Consider the following 17236-nt stretch of genomic DNA (forward strand, 5'->3'; position numbering starts at 1 on the left):
TAAAAAAAAGCAAGCAACCTTAATAAAAGCAAAACAATCTAAGATTAAGGATACTTTTAGTCTATATTATATTTGAATTATAATAACAAAATCAAGATGTTCCACCACTCACTACATTCTTCAGTTTCCTCTCTGATCCATTGTAGTGAAGTAATCTACTAATTATTATTCCAAATCCCATATCTCAGATTCTCTCACATTTCAACTTCCTGTGGCTCCAACTCCAAGAAAGTCAATAAATCTTGGTGATGAAGAAGATCCACCTGTTGCCACTTGTGATCCCCCAACGCCGTCGTTTGCCGCCGCCGCCGCCGCCGTGTTACACGCCCCATACTCACTCTGGCTTCCTGGTACCAGAATCCCATTGCCTGTTCCATCCCAAAATCTGCTCTTGGGATCTGCACACACACACACACACACCATAATAACCAACGCCCAATTCATACAATACTCTGTAATGGGTAACTAACTGTATGTATATTCAATCAAAATTTAACCTGGAAGGACATTGAGATTTGAAAGATGAGCACATGAGGTGAAGAACGGGGTGTCACAGGGCATTGCCTCTGCTCCAGCAATGGGCATTTGGGTTAAAAACGCATAATCAACAGCACCAATAGAAGCCTGAAAGTTTGGCATATTATGATGCTTAAGGAAGCTCAAATCTTGGTCCATTTTAGTGTAAACAGATTGGGTCAGCTTCCTCCTTCTGTAACAACGAGAGTGCTCTCTATATTTCCTTGCCATTATGACATGCCAATGATTCTTCACTGCATTATCAGTCCTCCCAGGAAAAAGCCTTGCAATCATCGCCCATTTGTTTCCATATATCCTATGAGCTTGCATTAGCCTCTCTTCCTCTTCTTCACTGAATGCCCTTCTGTTAATCCTTGGATCCAATTGGTTAAACCATCTCAATCTGCAGCTCTTACCTTCATAAGAACACAAACAGAACACATTAAAAAAAAAAAAAAAAAAAAAAAATTGAAATTGAAAGAAACATAATATGATTGTGGGTGTGTTACCTGATCTTCCCTCTAGCTTCTCTGCAATGAGGTTCCAATTTTGGGGGCCATAAATGGCTACGAGCTCTCTCAATTTGGTGTCCTCTGCAGGCCTCCAATGGCCTCTAGCACAGAGCCTAGACTGAGCCCCAGTGGGTGTAGTAGTATTATTATTATTAGCATTGGAACAAGAAGCTGGATTAGCGTTGTGATTTTCAACAAATCCATCGCTGAAATCAGTCTCTGAGCTTCTACTCATCATAGACTCACATGAAAATGGAAAATCAGAGATGGACATGAGTGCAGAGTTGAGATCAAGATCCATGCTTTCCTCCACTTTCATACCATAATCATCATCCACCAACATACCCATTACTGGCTTTTTCATAACAAAGCTTGCATTTTTTGTAAAAGGGGTTGAGATTTATAGGCCAAAGTGGAAGCGTTTGAAGGTTGGGTTGGGAAAGAAATGGAATATTGCAGTGTACGAAGAGGAAGGGGAAAAACTTAGAGGAGGAGGAGGGTAAACAGTAAGAGAGCGAAGAGATTGCAACACGAGCACTGCTGACCAATTCTGGTGTAACCCTTTTTAGCTAACAAGTTTGGATTTATTTGGGTTGCTTTTGGTTTTCTATGGACATGGACATCGCCCTTTCACTTTCCTTTTCCTTTTCCCTTTTAATGTTCTTCCTCATAATTGTAATCAACTCTTTAACACTATTTTTTTTAAAATTGATTGCTCCAAGATGGCCTCAAACAATGAGGAGATTGAGAACAATAATAAACATACCAAATTTTATTTAACAAAATCGTACGCCTCTCTCTCTCTTTCTATTTATGAATCTCTGGGAAGTCAGTGGAGAAATCAAACCAAACAAATCTTCTGCTATCTTTGTTTTACCAATCCCAATACTTTCTTTTGTAACTGTTTCAAATTAACTAATAAATTAAAGGGGGAAGGAAGTGGTAGATCAAATTAGGGGAGGTGGGGGAAGTGTTTCTCCTTTCAGTCTGTAATTTTGTATTTTAAGTTCAACCCAACTTAGGGTTAGAAGAAGTTAAAAGGGTCATTGGGTTTATACCAATCAGGCTTCTTGGCAGTGAGAAAAGGTGATTTTGGCTCCTCTAACGTTCTACATCAGTTCCATATCCGTTTCCGTTGGTGAAAGTATATAAACCTTTCTTAGCAGATGCATTTTAAAATCGTGGGGTTGACGACGATATATAACGAGCCGAAAAGGACAATATCTGCTAGTGGTGGGGTTTGGCTATTACTAATGGTATGAGAGTCAAGACATGGGATGATGAGCCAGCAAGGACGCCGGGTGTCACCGTCATGCCTGAGTCCCCAAAAGAGTGGATCGGGAGAAACGGACCAAAACGGATAATCTTAGGATGAATCATAATGGAATGAAAATTTCTTTGAATAGTCATGAAGCGTGAGAATTACAAAAATGTGTTTAGGGTTTAAGGTTGGAAAGTCAAAATAAGAGACATTATTTCCCAGTCTATACTCTTAAAAAGAATGTTTCGTTATCCTCTCGGACCGAAGTGGAGTCTCGCACTATGTTACACAATAATGATAATAGAATCTTTGTTTATCTATAAGCATCCTTTTAACAAATTTAGCTAAATTATACTGTTAGGCTAAAATACTATAAATCTTTGGATTGGTTTTTACAGTGTTAAATCCATCTCCTATTGTTAGAATCGTAGTTGGTCAAATATTCATATGATTGAAGCATGGAGAGAGAAGGTTGAAGTGAAAGGAAGAAACCCAATGGGAAAAAGGCAAAACACAGTGTGTTGAGTTTGATGAACCTCAAATTCAGAAATATGAATAGGGTGTGTGTAAGTAAGAGTTGTTTTGTGAGGGTGAAACTGAGGGAGTTCTGGTTTTGGGGGTTTGGTTTATGGTTTGTGGGGTGTGAGTGGCTGTCCCTCTCTCAAATGCCCCAATAAAAGAGAGCTATAAAAATGATGGGTTGGTTGTCTGTCACTCCAGTTTCTAGCAGCATATAGATAGAGAATAGATAGATAATAGATAGATAGACACTAGGCTTATGGCTGCAGTGGTGTGCTTTGACGCCTTTCTTTTCAATGCAGATTTCAGCTTTCAGAACCCAACAAAAGTAGAAGAGATGGAAAGAGAGGGTTTTGAGTTTGACACCTTAGTTATTAGAACACAGACACAACCCTGTCATGGCTGCTGCTGCTGCTACTGCTCCTGCTCACACACATTGTCAATCACACTCATCTAGCCCCTTCCCCTCTTCCCCTTTTCCCCCTTCTTCCCCCCTCTTCCCCCCTCTTCCCCCCTCTTCCCCGGCCTTAACCAACTGAGGTTGACCCACCAAACCCCCTCCTTTGCCTTTATTATCGACAAATTTTAACACCCTCCTCTCTATTTCTCTCTCTCTCTCCTCTCTCAATCACTCGTGAACTTTGTTGACCCTCTTCTACCTCCCCATCCCTAACCTCAGATTCTACGTTGGTTGAAGAAGAGAACGAAAACTTCTTTATAAGTGTGTCAAAACTTCATTCTAATAAACGTGTTTTCAAACATTGAGAGAAAGCCTAAAGAGAACAATATTTGTTAGTAATGGGTTTAGGCTGTTACTGAAAGCCATTCACTTCTGACAAACCAGTGTTTAGCAAGGTTGTAGATGTAGTGATAACCCTCTCCAATGAATTCTTATCATGTTTGTTTGGTTGGGGATATATCTTAGAGGCATTGAATGGCTATTTGAACACATGGGTGGATAAAGTAAGTTTCATGATATTGTTCATATCATTTCTGTCCTTTTAGGAGAAGAGAAGTTAAAGAGGGGCCTTAACTAGAAAGCCAGTAAAAAAGAAACAGAAGGGTAGATTTTTTCACCCAAAGGAATGTACTTGGAATGGACGATATCACATGAATGGCTTAGGGCTTACATCCTCAACAGTGCTGAAACAAAACAAACTTTGAAGCTGAAAATAGAGAGTGAGTGGGTTTTTTCTTATTTTTATTTTTTATTTTAATTTATCTCCTTGGGAATCCCAAAATCAGACGTTTCATTCAATTCATTGTTTGGCACAGTGTATCAGGAATGTACTATCAGCTGTGACAATGGGGTGAACAGTCATGGGTCAAGAAACAGAGCTTCCAACAACAACAACCACCAACCAAACAACACACTATCTCCATTAATGAGCTATCAAACTCTGAGCCATAGATCTCAAACTCATCATGCATCTTTCATTTCGACTTCCTTCCAAACCCATCTATCAATCCAACCTCTGAATCAATACATATAATCCATTCCCTTTGGGTAATTTTCAACCTTGCTTCTTTTAGAATCACCACAAAAACCCTTTAATCTACTTGCCTTCACAGTTTGGTTCTACATTACATTACAAGGAAGAAAAAACCAAAGCTACCCATTTCCTTGAATTTGCTATACAGTACTCTCTTTAATGACAATACCTGATATCACTATACTTCCACTTTGTTTTGGAATCTAATAAATGTTCATCTATTTGTGTTCATGATTTCAGAACAAACTATGCTGCACAGGGATTAGGATGATTCTTTCAACACGTTCTCTATCACTCTACAACCTCTTACTAAACATATTTTTCAAGTCATCAATCCCTTTCACCACATCAAAGAAACAAAAATAACCCTTTTACAAGAGCATTAAGCTCGGCCATTTCAGATATAGATGGTGAGATCTCACAAAACGAATCATTGTATATAAGAGTGTGAAAAACTCACCTCGTAGACACGTTTTAAAAACTTAGCCTGTTATAGTGCTAAATCATGAGGCCAAAGTGAGCATGATTTGAAAAGGTTTGTGTTTGGTGGAGTGTGTGGTCAGACAAAGGACAATCGGAAGCAGAAGATGAGGGCAATATTGAGAAGTAAAAGTGTGTAATAGTATTGGTAAACGCCTAAATTTCCCCCCTTAGTTAACTTCATCCTTTTCTGGTGTGGTCTGGTCTGGCCTGATCTGCACCTCCCAAAAAAAAACTAATTTTTAGGGTTTTAAATTGAATATTTAGCATTTGTTTCTATCATCTGCCAATCCCACGTGCGGCATTTCTAGCCCTACAGAACTGAGCCCTCTGACTGCTTCCTAATAGCAGAATTATTGCGACTTTTGACAGCTTACCTGAACAAGCAAACTTAGGATCCCCTTCTCATACAACACTTGTGCAAACTCTGTCCTCTTCATTCTCTTCTCCCTATATCCTTTTCATACTGAATGAAACGCAAGAACCAAAAACACATCAGCCGTGAAAACTTGGGAATTTTCATCAACTTGGATCATACATACAACACCAAACTCAAACTGGGTTATCTCAGAAATCTTGTTCTAAATAATTTGGTTTATACATAATAACGTAAAGGACAGAACCCACTGCTGTTTTGGCTTCTTCCAAGATGGAAAAAACAGGAACTCCATTATATTGGCAGTACCAACTAACCTTCTTCAACCCCAAATGGGCAGCAAAGGATGTCAAGGGTAGCTAGCTAGGAGCCTGAGCATATAAGGAGTATGAATGTAATAAAGGAATTTGGTAAGAAATGGCCCACAATATAAATGGTAGGGCTGAGCCAAAATATTCTGTTGGGTTTGCTCCCTTGGAAGGATACGGATTGGATGCTAAAGGTAGCGCCGAAGGGTACCCTTCAGTGCAGAGAACAAACAAAAATGAATCTTTATGTTGGGATTTGCAAATACCAATATATAAAGCATATCACTTAAAAGATCTCTCACTTTTCCATGTTTCTATGTTAAAAGTAATCCAGAGGAACCAACCAACCAACCCAGATACAAATCCCATGATGCTCCTTTATCATTCCAACATGTTGTGTGAACAACCCTGAAGAAGAGATAAGAAAAGAATGGAAGATTGATCATTTGATTTCAAGATATATACATATTTGAAGATTGAAGCATAGTGGTCAGTTATGATTGTCGTAAAGCACAAGGACAAACCAAAATTCCTTCACACACGACACGACCATGTATTCATAACATGTGGATTCTGAAATTGCTGTCTCATAACAGATCATTTCACTGTCGTCTATGAATTCTACTTGGCCTACACTTTCAGCTGAGCTAGTTTTTGCAATAACATCCATTTTATCCCATCAAATCTCCTTAAGCAAACATATAAGATGTATTGTAAACCAACTAACTAACTTCTGTAGAACATTCGTTCTCCTTCGACTCTGATCTGTCTTGGAGGCAACCAGACATAACATAAATGCAGTGTAGAGTAGGGAGAGAGAGAATTGAATGAAAACCATGAATTTCAAATCAATACTCATCTCACCCTTCGAGGGTGAATGATTACAGAATGGGACAGATCCCCTCTCTCTTGTTTTTCTGTGTCTGAGCAAATTGATTGTGGGAAGTTAAAGGGTCCAGAGGTGACGACTGCAACCCCAATTTGCATTTGCATTTGCATTTGCATTTGGTGTCCCGAGAAACAGAGATGACCCGAGGCCTCTCATACTGTACCCTTCAAAACTTGTCATGTAGTGGACAACGTACTCTGGAGTCTGGACTGCGACAGTGATGCATCTCTGCAGCAAGAAACCGTGTCCTTCGGCTCATGTTTCAACAAGAAAATGAATCATCATGCACTGAGATATCTCTCATTGTTTCTAACTTTGGTGGGACAAAATCTAGTTTCATTTTCGCACTAACTTTCTTCCTCCAGGAATGTAATTTCAAGTCCTACTGATGATTCAGTAGCCTACATTAATAAGGCGGAGAAGGACAGTGCCTTTAGTTATCACATGATTTGGGGGTTTACCTTTCCTTCCCTTTCTTCCTCCTTGAAGTTTGAGAGAATTCAGATTGGTACTGTCGGAGAGATCCCACGTCGAATGAAGAGAGGAAGGAGTGTCAGCAAGGACGCTGAGCCTCGAAAGGAGTGGATTGTAAGATCCCAAATTGATTGGAGAGGGAAACGAGTTAGTAAGAACGTTGGGCCCTGAAGGGAATTGAGTGTGAGATCTCACATCGGTTGGAGAAGAGAACAAAACATTATTATAATGGTGTGAAAACCTCTTCCTAATAGACGTGCTTTAAAAGCTTAAAGTCCAAAAAAGTCAATATCTATTAGAATATACAAGCGGAGAGAGTTCTATGAAATCTCACATCGATTGGAGAGAGGAACGAGTGTCAGCGAGAACGCTGGACCCCGAAGGGAGTGGATTGTGAGATCTCACATCGATTGAAGAGAAAAATGAGTGTCGGCGAAGACGTTGGGGCCTATAGGGAGTGGATCGTGAAATCCCAGAGAGAACAAAACATTCTTTCAAAGGGGGTGGGAACCTTTACCTAGTAGACGCATCTGAAATGAAAAAACTTAGAGAGAACAATATCGGCTAGCAGGGAGTTTAGGGAGTTTAGGAAGTTTAGGAGCTTAGACTTTTTTCCATTTTCCAGTTATTCTCTAATTAAACAGCAATCTCCAGATGCAATGCAAGTCGCTCAACAAACTACGGTAGTCTGGGCCTACATTACATCAACAAATGGCAACTGTGGAAGCGTCGAGTGTGTGTGTTCTACGTATTCTCTGTTTAAACAGCAAACATTCTGACTGATGATCCCATTCAAGAAGGGAACAATCTTGTGAATCCCTACAACCAATTTAGATAGTCAATGGCTGCATTAACAAATGAATCTGGTGGAAGGCCTGGTCTTGTCAATCGAGCTGTAGTTCTGACCGGTGATGGAAACAATCTTGTGAATCCCTCCAACCAATATAGATAGTCAAGGGCTGCATTATGTGTGGAAGGCCTGGTCTTATCAATCGAGCTGTAGGATCATTTCCATAACAGTTCCTGCACAAAGGAAGGACAAAGTTAACTTAACCTAACATCAGCAATGCTCATCCAGGATTTCCACATAGCAGCACGTGTGTTTGTGGCAGACAGACTATAAGAAGCATCAAATCATCAGCAGTTCATGTGTTAATTACATACAACCATCCGTGCCACTTGTTTAGCTCCAGCCACTGTGTCAATTTGTGTATACCAATATCATTTTTATCTCAGTACCAAGCTGCCAGGATTCCAATTTTTAGCATAATATTAAGAACCACAGGTCCTTGCAGCTATGTAGAATCTGATCTCAATACTGCATACAAAGTCAATCCCAAGATTAAAAAGATGTCCAAAGTGTTGTTAAACACAATGGGTTGGTATCACTGAAACACAGCATCAGTTGTGGGAATCGCTGGTGTTCATAATTTTTCTTAGCTTTCGATTGCAATAAGGCCCTGGTTCATATTACTACTCATCCATAAACAACCTAATCAATTGAGTTTTAACGCAGATTGAAGACTCTAAAGAGCCCTAAACCACAAATAATCACATCCGAAGAAACTACAAATTTACAAGAAGCAAAGCAACTCACTTCGACGATCAGCCGTCAACGACTGCAATTTCATTTCTATGAACCTTGCAGTGAGCTCCCCGTCACTAACTTTCAGCATTTTCGACGACAATCCATGCACGGTGAAAATGGAGGAGATTGAAGGTCCAAGTCGGAGACGAGAATTCTAGGGCATTGAACCTCATTAAGAAGGAAATCAAAGATGGGGTAAAGATCATAATCCGGATCGGAGGTGAGGAGTTTGGGGTTTTACATGTGGAGAACGCGGCCGACTGCAGAGAGCTCGACAGATTTGAGGGCGAAGAGAGCGGTGGAGTGATTCCAGACAAGTCTTATTGATCCAAACTTTGTTCCCCATAGGTATACATTTTTATGCACTTAGGAAGTGATTCTAGACAATGGCTTATTGGTGGTATTGTATGAATGAGGGTTGGAAGGTGATAATTTTACAGAAAACGAGCATTAAGCATATCAATATGAGTGCTCTTCAAGTTCTTCCTTGCTTATTTCGGCACCGGTCGATGTCCACGGATTTCAAATTCTGGACAAGAAAATGGCTGTGCAGAACAGAAGGTCTAAGGCCCAGCACATTTGGGCTTCTTCTTCGGGCCCTTGTGCTGTTTCATTGTTAGACCCTCGCTTATTATTTAGTAGGTTAACGAGCGAGATTCCACGTTGGTTGGAGGAGGAACAGAAACATTTTTTGTGAGGATGTGCAAACCTGTGCTTAATAAACGCGTTCTAAAACCATTTGCTAGCAATGAATGGTAGGTTTGGACTATTACTAATTATCTTTGAATGATTTTGTTGTTCATTCGAACTCTTTATGCATCGAAATTTGTTCATATCAAACATCAAGGCGATAGGAATACCATTAGGGATGTAGTAAGTGTATTAAGAGTATACTAGTAGTAATTCGTTAGGAAGTTTGTTGTTCTACTTGGTTATTGGTAACAGGGTGGGTTCCAATTACATAGTAAAGGGTAGGTTCCAAGTACCTCGATTACTTGGGGGAGTATGACGAAGCGGCTCTTGCTCACCCGACACGATCATACGAAGTCACAATTCATCCAACACAATCATCGGTGATGAACAAGAATTTAGCGAAAAGGGAGGAGGAAAGAGGACCTTTAAGTTTGGGGCAGACGAGGGAACGAATAACAGAGAGGTAGCAATTAATAAGAAAACAGAGTAACAGAACACAAATAAATAAAAGTCTGGGTTTTTCATTGCTTGAGGAAACTGAAAATTTACACTTTCAGCAACCAATAATACATCAAATACAACCATGATGAACTCACAATAGTAACTAAAATGCAGGCGGGTGGTTAGAGCCCACCTCTGCCAACTCTTGCTTTATAGCAAAAGTTAGGGTAAAAAATCACAATAAGTAGCCATTAAGCCACTCATTCAATGTTGCAATTTGAATCAAAATGATAAGAAAGAGCTTCCCAAAACAAGCCCTTTCCTCATTTTTTGACCCAAACGCTCACATAGAGTATACTATTATCTAATACTCTAGTATACTTTAAGTAAACAAAAAGAAAAAAATCACACTAAATTCTGCATAAACATAGAAGCTTATTTTAGCTAGAGGAGGTAATAAATTAGAATTGGGCACCACTGTATGTCTGTCCAAAGGACCAGCCGGCTGGGACAGCGTTGTTAGCGATGACTGTGCGGCCGTCGCTGGTGGTGACCTTGAACGACAGGCTTTGGCCATTGAGGTAACTGTTGCTCTGCCAGTTCTGTCCCCAGTTCCTAGACATTGCTTGCCAACCAGTTCTTGATCCTTTGATGGAAACTGCGTGTACATCACCAGCACCACCCACGTTTGTGATGAGAACCAGGTTGAAGTAGGAGTGCCCATTGATGGTGAATCTTATACCTCCCCTTCTCCTGCAGGGTACCCTACAAAAAGAAAACCCCACCAAAAGTTATTAAATTAAACGCCTCTGTAATACATCCCCTGCATTTTAAAACTCTGTTCAAATGCCTTGCTTACCTTCTGTAAGCAACAGGCACAATTCCTGCTTTATACTGAGCAATGTGTTGGAATACAGGCTGAGAGAGATCAAAGTGTTGTAGAGGAGGGTTGCACCAGCCTCCAGCGTTGTTGGGTAGGGCATTGTTTGGAGGACAGAAATTGGTGGCTGTTACCACAATGGAGCCTGGCAAGCACCATTTAGGGTCACTAGCACACCTAATCTCATAGCAAGACCCACAGCTCAAGCCATTGTTGAACAGAGCCGTACTCAGAGCAGCAGTGTTTGTCCCATAGCCTTGGCTATATAAGTTGCCATACCCACAAGCCCCACCTGCACAAATTCATCCAACAAAAAAAAAGTTCAGCCATATTTCACATTGTCTGCCAATGGCATGGATAAAATGGGGGTTGTTTTGGTGCATACCCATCGTCCCAGAAGCATCACTCCCACCATAGAAGGTGGCATGAGCACTAGTCCAGCCTCCACCTGCATAGGCATCAACAGAGGACACTATGGCATAGAAAGCTGCCAAAAAGACAAGGACAGAAGCCATTCCTGCAACAAAGAGAGAGAGAGAGAGAGAGAGAGTTCAACTTTCAGCAAATCTTCTAACATGATTGCAGAAGCAAATGTGTGCGTGTGAGAGAGAGAGAAAGAGAGAGGAGAAGATGATTACCAGAAGGAAAGATGTAAGGAAATGAAGGAACAGAAAGGAGGATAGGAGTGAGAGATTAGGAGAGTTTAGGGGAGAATATATAGAAATCCTGAGAGAGGGGGGGAAAGGGAAAGGGAAAGGGAAAGGGAAAGGGAAAGGGTGGCTAAGACTAATTAACCACCGTCGCTACAGACCAACACTTTTTGAAGGTACTGACACCTAAAAATTCAATTATCATGGTAACTTTGGTTGTGTAAGGTGGTATGAGGGGGGCCAAAACCTGTGGTTTTCGAGCTTTGCTACTGAGATATCCAAGTGGGGTAAGCCGGTTTGTGCCCTATTGGCTAATGAATTTCCATAGCCATGTGCAACCAAGCAGCATCCCCTTCTCTTTGGCCTTTGCCCCTATCTCTTTTTCTTTTTTTCTTGTTTTCTTTCTTCAAATTGTCTGCTTCACTCATTTCTAAATCACAATAATCTTAGGTGCTTTCTAGTTGAACGATTAGTACTCAATTGGTTCGTTTGAAAAAAGTTTCATTCTCCTCTCGTTTTCTCCAAACCAGATAGAATCTCACAATCCACCTTTTGGAGGGCCAACGTCTTTGCTAGCACATCCTTTGGTGTTTGACTCTAATACCGCTAACAGATATTGTCCGTTTTGCCTCGTTACATATCGACGTCAATCTCACGATTTCAAAACAGTTTTCACACTTTTATAAGAAATATTTCGTTCCCCTCTCCCACCGACGTGGGACCTCTACTATCCTTTGTAACAATTCAAGCCCACCACTAACCAATATTGTCTACTTTAACTCCTTACGTATCACCGTCAATCTCACGGTTTTAAAACACATCTACTAGAAGAACCTTCCACACTCAAACCGGGATTTCACATTAATAAACAAAGAAAAAAAAGCATTAAATATTTAGTTAAATTGATTTGAAAAAAAAAAATGAAGAGTCCACATAGCGTTGGAAGTATATTGTTTGGTTAGAGGGTCCATTGCTAGACATTGTGACACAACATAATATTGAAATAGCATCAAATTTAAATAAAATAAAATAATAATAATGATAATAAAAAGCAAATATTGGAGAGCACGTGGGTGATGACATTTTTAGCTGTCTTATACCAACCTCATCTTATTTAATTTAAATCAAATAAACCAAATAATTCCCACATTCTTTTTCATTTTTCATTTTTTTATTTTTTTAAAAACTTTATTTACGTATGCTTCTCCATATACAAAATAATAAAAAAATATTAATATTAGAGGCCTCAACATAACTCTTCAAAATTTCAAATAAATAAAATTAAAAGTCTTCAATTTGGACTACCAAGAAAGGTGCATTGATTACTGCAATCTTCTCTTATCCTTTGAAGAAAAATAACGTTGAAGATTAAATTATGTTTCACACGTGCCTAATGCTTCTAATTAATTCCCCCACATGTGTGACACATTTTGTTACATTATTATTATTAAACCATCACTTAGGTGTATTAAACTATAAATAAATCTTCATTAATGCTAACCAAAATTAAGATCTACATGGACAGTGACTTCCTAATTACAAAGATTCTTCCCTAAACTCAACCGTGATTTGCGCCACCGTGTCTCCCATTTTTTTTTTTTTTTTTTTTTTTTAAATTTATTTTTTTCCGGTCAATTACCCAAAGTCCAACTAATTTAATAATTCTTAGTCAAATACGTACAAAATTGAAGCCATTCTATTCAACCTCATTCAATTCAATAAAATAATTAATACTCGTAAATTTGGGGATGAAGCAAGTGCACATGCAGGTTTTTTGGCTTCATGTTCGAAGTCGAATCCAACTTGTCTTCTAATTTACCCCGAAACCCTCCTTTCTTTCTTTACACATTCTTCCAAACGCCTTTATTAAAAGTTACATGTTTCTTAACTTACTCACTTTCTTCTACGTGAGTAACATATTTACTTCAACCATTATTCTCTTTTTCGAATATAGTCATGAACAAGAGATGTAGTCTTACATGTTAACCACGAGAATTTTCTTTTTTAGTTCTAATTTTTTTAGGGTCTTTAAGTATTAGTGTTGGTCAACCTTATCATCTCGAAGGTCAAACCAAATCTAGCTTAGGATTGATTTAAATTGGGCTTAAAGTTAAAATTTGACCCATCTAACTCAGTCCAATCTTGCTTGGATTGGATATAGGTCATATGTTTTAAGATTAGCTTGGCTCCTAAATTCACTCATTAGCGTCATATTTAGATAGACTTGTCCAATCTACTTAATTCGTTTATGTTTGAATCAACTCAAATATAAAATAAATATCGACCAAAATTTTGATCCAATCAATAAAGTTCAAAGTTTGAGTCATAAGCTCAACTATTAAAGATGGCATCCATTCAAGTCTGGTCCAAATAGTATTTTAAAGTGGTTAGACTTACGGTAAGGTCGAGTATGAACATTGAGTTAGACCCAAGCTGACCCTACGAAGGATGAAAGTGAAATGTGGAAAATAAGATCTATTTGTAAAGATTCGGTAAATTGATGTCTCCCCATATCATATCCCAATGCGACACCAAATTGCAAAAGCAAAATTCACATGCACTTTTTCTTTTCCATCACTAAGAACAGAGAAGAATGCTGCGAAAGTTAACTCCTTTTTGTAACCACTAATCAGATTTTCTAAGTGGAAGAAAAATAAATTATAAATAAATAAATAAAATCTGGTCAACTTTCTTGATTTGACTTCTTCCTTTTCACTCCTCAGTTCACATGCTTTGTTTATTTTTATTGAATTATAATATTAAAAAAAAAACATTTCCATCTCAATTAACAAATTTCACACTAATGTTTCTTAAAATTTCAGAAAAAAAAAAAAAAAAGTCCGAAAATGCGAATATTTGGAGTAATTTTGGGTGGTGGATTTTAGGTAGGTAGCTCAACCAACCAACTACTATAATGTTTTTTATTTATTTATTAATTTAATTTTTAATAATTACAATTAAAATCTCATTAATTAAAAAGTGAATCCAACCTCTGCTTGGATTTGGTGGGCCACACTCTTTTAACGGAAAAAATCGCAAAAATCCGAATAATACGAGTCCTATTAATTTTTTTTTTTTTTTTTTTTTTAATTTAAAAAAACTAATTATTAATTATTATTTGTTGTAATTATTATTGAAGGCAGAGAAGTAAAGAGGAGTAATAGTGAGCAGCTAGCTAATTAAATTAGTTGTAGCCCTGTGCCTGTACGTTGAAGGGTTTATTATTTATTTATTTAATTTTTAATTTTTATTGTTTTAAAAAATAAATTATAGCAAACTTTATGGTGCCGACAAATATGGTATTATTTTATAACAGCGGGTGTCGTTTTCCCATGGTCCAAGGTGGCTATCTTAGTACACTCTATATACTAATCATCATTTACTAATTAGATTAACTCTACTAATTACTAATTCTTAAAAATAGACCGTATTTTCGTTTTTAATGATAAATAAAGGCTATATAGATCATGAGTTGTAACATTCATGTCTTTAGCCGTATGCGTCGCGCTCCAAATTGATGGTGTTTGTTCTTCTTGAATTTGTCCGTTTTGGTACTCTCCTCTTTAATCCGTTTGTAAAAACACGGACCTGAGTTGACTAGACAACGAACTCACTCTAGATTGTGGCAACTTTTTAGACGAAAGATAGTTGTTGGTTCAAGGATACAAGGTACCTCTATTTTTTTTTAAGGTAAGGAGTAGAAAAAATACCTCGAGTCAATGTTAGTAGTTCAGAAATAAATATTATTTAATGGTTGAAAAAAAAAACGACTTAATCGTACGTAGTGATGGGTTGAAAGGTCAAACTGTACATGAAAAATAATAATAATAATGTAATTAATTTTGAGCTTCACCCAAACTCTACCCTATATTTGGTTGATGGGTTTGAAACGTATACTCAATTTTCAGCTCAACTCCCAATATTATTCTTTATTCGTACTTTTAAGTACCATTATTAACTAATAAAAATCATTTTTTTTTGTGATAATAAAATTTAAACATTTTTTTTTTAATTATTATTTTTTTTTTGGTTACTTTTACTTCTCTGGGAAAATTAGCGCAGGCTAGGAGTGATAAACGAGGTGGAATCAAGAATGTAACACAAAGACTATTAAAAAATCGATGCTTTGAAATCTAAGGGTTCGTTCGTAAGGATTGTCTAATGAAGGTGAATCAAAGAGACTTAAGTCTGATCGAAAGGTGTAGTCAATGGATAACAAATGAATATTCGAGACAACCTTTTTATTAATTTTGAAAGATAAAAAAGACAACATTAACTAAAAGATGGTTATCCATTCAAGTAGCAACATGCCCTATTGAATTAAATTTTGAAGCAATATTATTTATTTTATTATGAAATATCTCTTTTTTAAGATAAAAATGTGTCTTTTTACATCGGACATAGATACGGTATTAAAGGAACCAATAGCATTAACATATTTGATTATGAATGTTTAATATAATAATTAATAATACTGTAGATATACTAATGGTTATATGATTTAATATAGGTATTTTGTGGATATATCAAAAAAAATATGGTAGGCAAAACATGATAACTCTCGATCTCACTTTATTTTCTTAACTCAAAAGTTAATTTAAAAAAAAACTTTCATTGGTTTATTGTAAATTGATTATCGGTAAGATTCTAAGAAAATTAAACTTTTTTATTCACATATCGAACACTCCAACGTGGGCCCGTTCTTAATATCATGACCAAGTGAGTTATGATGACACAGACGACACCCTTGACTTGGGATGATGCAAGACATATGGGCCAGGTTAATTGGGAACCAAGATGAGATGACAGGATGCGATGTTGCATTGATGAACCAGTCGGTCATGTCGCAGACAATTGAACAAGCATGCGCAGACAGCATGTGTAGTCGAACAAGCTTGGATTCTGCACAAGTGATATTCGTTTGGCGAAAACAAAGATCCGTCCAAACCATAAAGTCGAGTGAAAAATATATATGAGGCTTGAATTCTCCACCAGATGTTGAAAAAGTATGACCATAACTATTAGAAAGGTATATAACGAAAATAATCGATTAAAAAAATACATTAGAGGTTTTTGTAGACTAAAAAATACATTAAAAAATATTAAAAATTTGTGTAAAATATTAAAAAATGAAAAATAAAAGAAAGGCTACAGAAACAAATTCTTTGGTATATATTCCAAAAGGCAAAGGAAATAAAAGTGTATATAACCAATGATGCTGTAAGCCACTCACCCAAAAACCCCACTTCCATATTTCTTTTCAAATAAACCTAACCTAACCATTTCCTTTTTCAAACCCTAAATTTAAATTACATCGAACCGAAACCCGACATGCTTTACCAATCAAAACCGAACCAAACTAACTAAAATCAACAAAATTTATCTAAATTCTTCTTTCAATTTTACAGCGCACTTCAAACAAGCCGAACCAACTTGATTCAATATGAGAACTTTCATATTTCAGTGCAGACAATTGTTGAATTGGATAAATTAGGACCAACTTAAAGTAGCTTGTATGAATGGCAAACACTTACCAAGATTAGACTAATTTGAATTGGAGGAGGGAGGGGCCCTTGCCCTTCTTGTTCCCACAATACACATGCTTCTCGACCTTATTTTCTTGCTTGGTGGAAGCCAATATTATTTCTTGTCCTAATCTAATCCTAACAAGCATTCTTTTCTAACGATGGTACGTTTTTATATTGAAACATTCTTTTAAATAACTAAATTTTACGTCAATTTCAAAATTTTCGGCTATCTATTTCCACCTAAACGTCCTAAACAAAATATAATCTTAAAAGTAAAGTTTGAATAACGATTTAAAACGNTTTTTTTTTTTTTTTTTTTTTTTTTTTTTTTTTTTTTTTTTTTTTTTTGGGAAAATGACATTGGAGTAGAAGGAGGGAAGCATGTGTAGTGGGCAACACAAATCCAATCCTTTGTCACTATCATTTTTAATCTTCTCCAATTGTTAACAAACATCATGGCTTTACCCCATTTGCTACCTTCAATTTTCCTTTTTTAAACAAAATATAATCTTAAAAGTAAAGTTTGAATAACGATTTAAAACGAGAAACAGAGCATTACAAAGTCCCGTGAATCCAGCTTGAATCAACCATATCTTACCTTTTTTTTTTTTTTTTTTTTTTTTTTTTT

The 17236-nt window shown here is 37.2% G+C and overlaps 2 protein-coding genes and 1 long non-coding RNA gene across 3 annotated transcripts; all 3 read right to left on the reverse strand.

The window, feature by feature from the left end:
- Positions 1-52: 52 nt before the first annotated feature.
- On the reverse strand, positions 53-1559 carry LOC111776920 (transcription factor MYB117-like). The gene is made up of 3 exons (XM_023656337.1): positions 1026-1559; positions 498-932; positions 53-398 (listed from the first exon to the last, which is right to left on the reverse strand). Exons 1-3 carry the CDS (start codon positions 1390-1392, stop codon positions 202-204), a joined length of 999 nt encoding a protein of 332 aa, XP_023512105.1. The 5' UTR covers positions 1393-1559; the 3' UTR covers positions 53-201.
- Positions 1560-7551: 5992 nt separating this feature from the next.
- Positions 7552-8933, reverse strand: LOC111811292. Its single transcript, XR_002817523.1, has 2 exons — positions 8426-8933; positions 7552-7851 (listed from the first exon to the last, which is right to left on the reverse strand). It is a non-coding gene; the product is annotated as an uncharacterized LOC111811292 (long non-coding RNA).
- A 677-nt stretch (positions 8934-9610) lies between these two features.
- Positions 9611-10956, reverse strand: LOC111780957 (expansin-A1; the record flags this gene model as incomplete). The annotated part of the gene is given in 3 exon segments (XM_023661328.1): positions 9611-10315; positions 10410-10722; positions 10816-10956. Coding segments are annotated over 3 exon segments (747 nt in total). The 3' UTR covers positions 9611-10011.
- Positions 10957-17236: the final 6280 nt, after the last annotated feature.

Source organism: Cucurbita pepo, chromosome LG01, assembly GCF_002806865.2.
Source record: "Cucurbita pepo subsp. pepo cultivar mu-cu-16 chromosome LG01, ASM280686v2, whole genome shotgun sequence".
Taxonomy (NCBI): domain Eukaryota; kingdom Viridiplantae; phylum Streptophyta; class Magnoliopsida; order Cucurbitales; family Cucurbitaceae; genus Cucurbita; species Cucurbita pepo.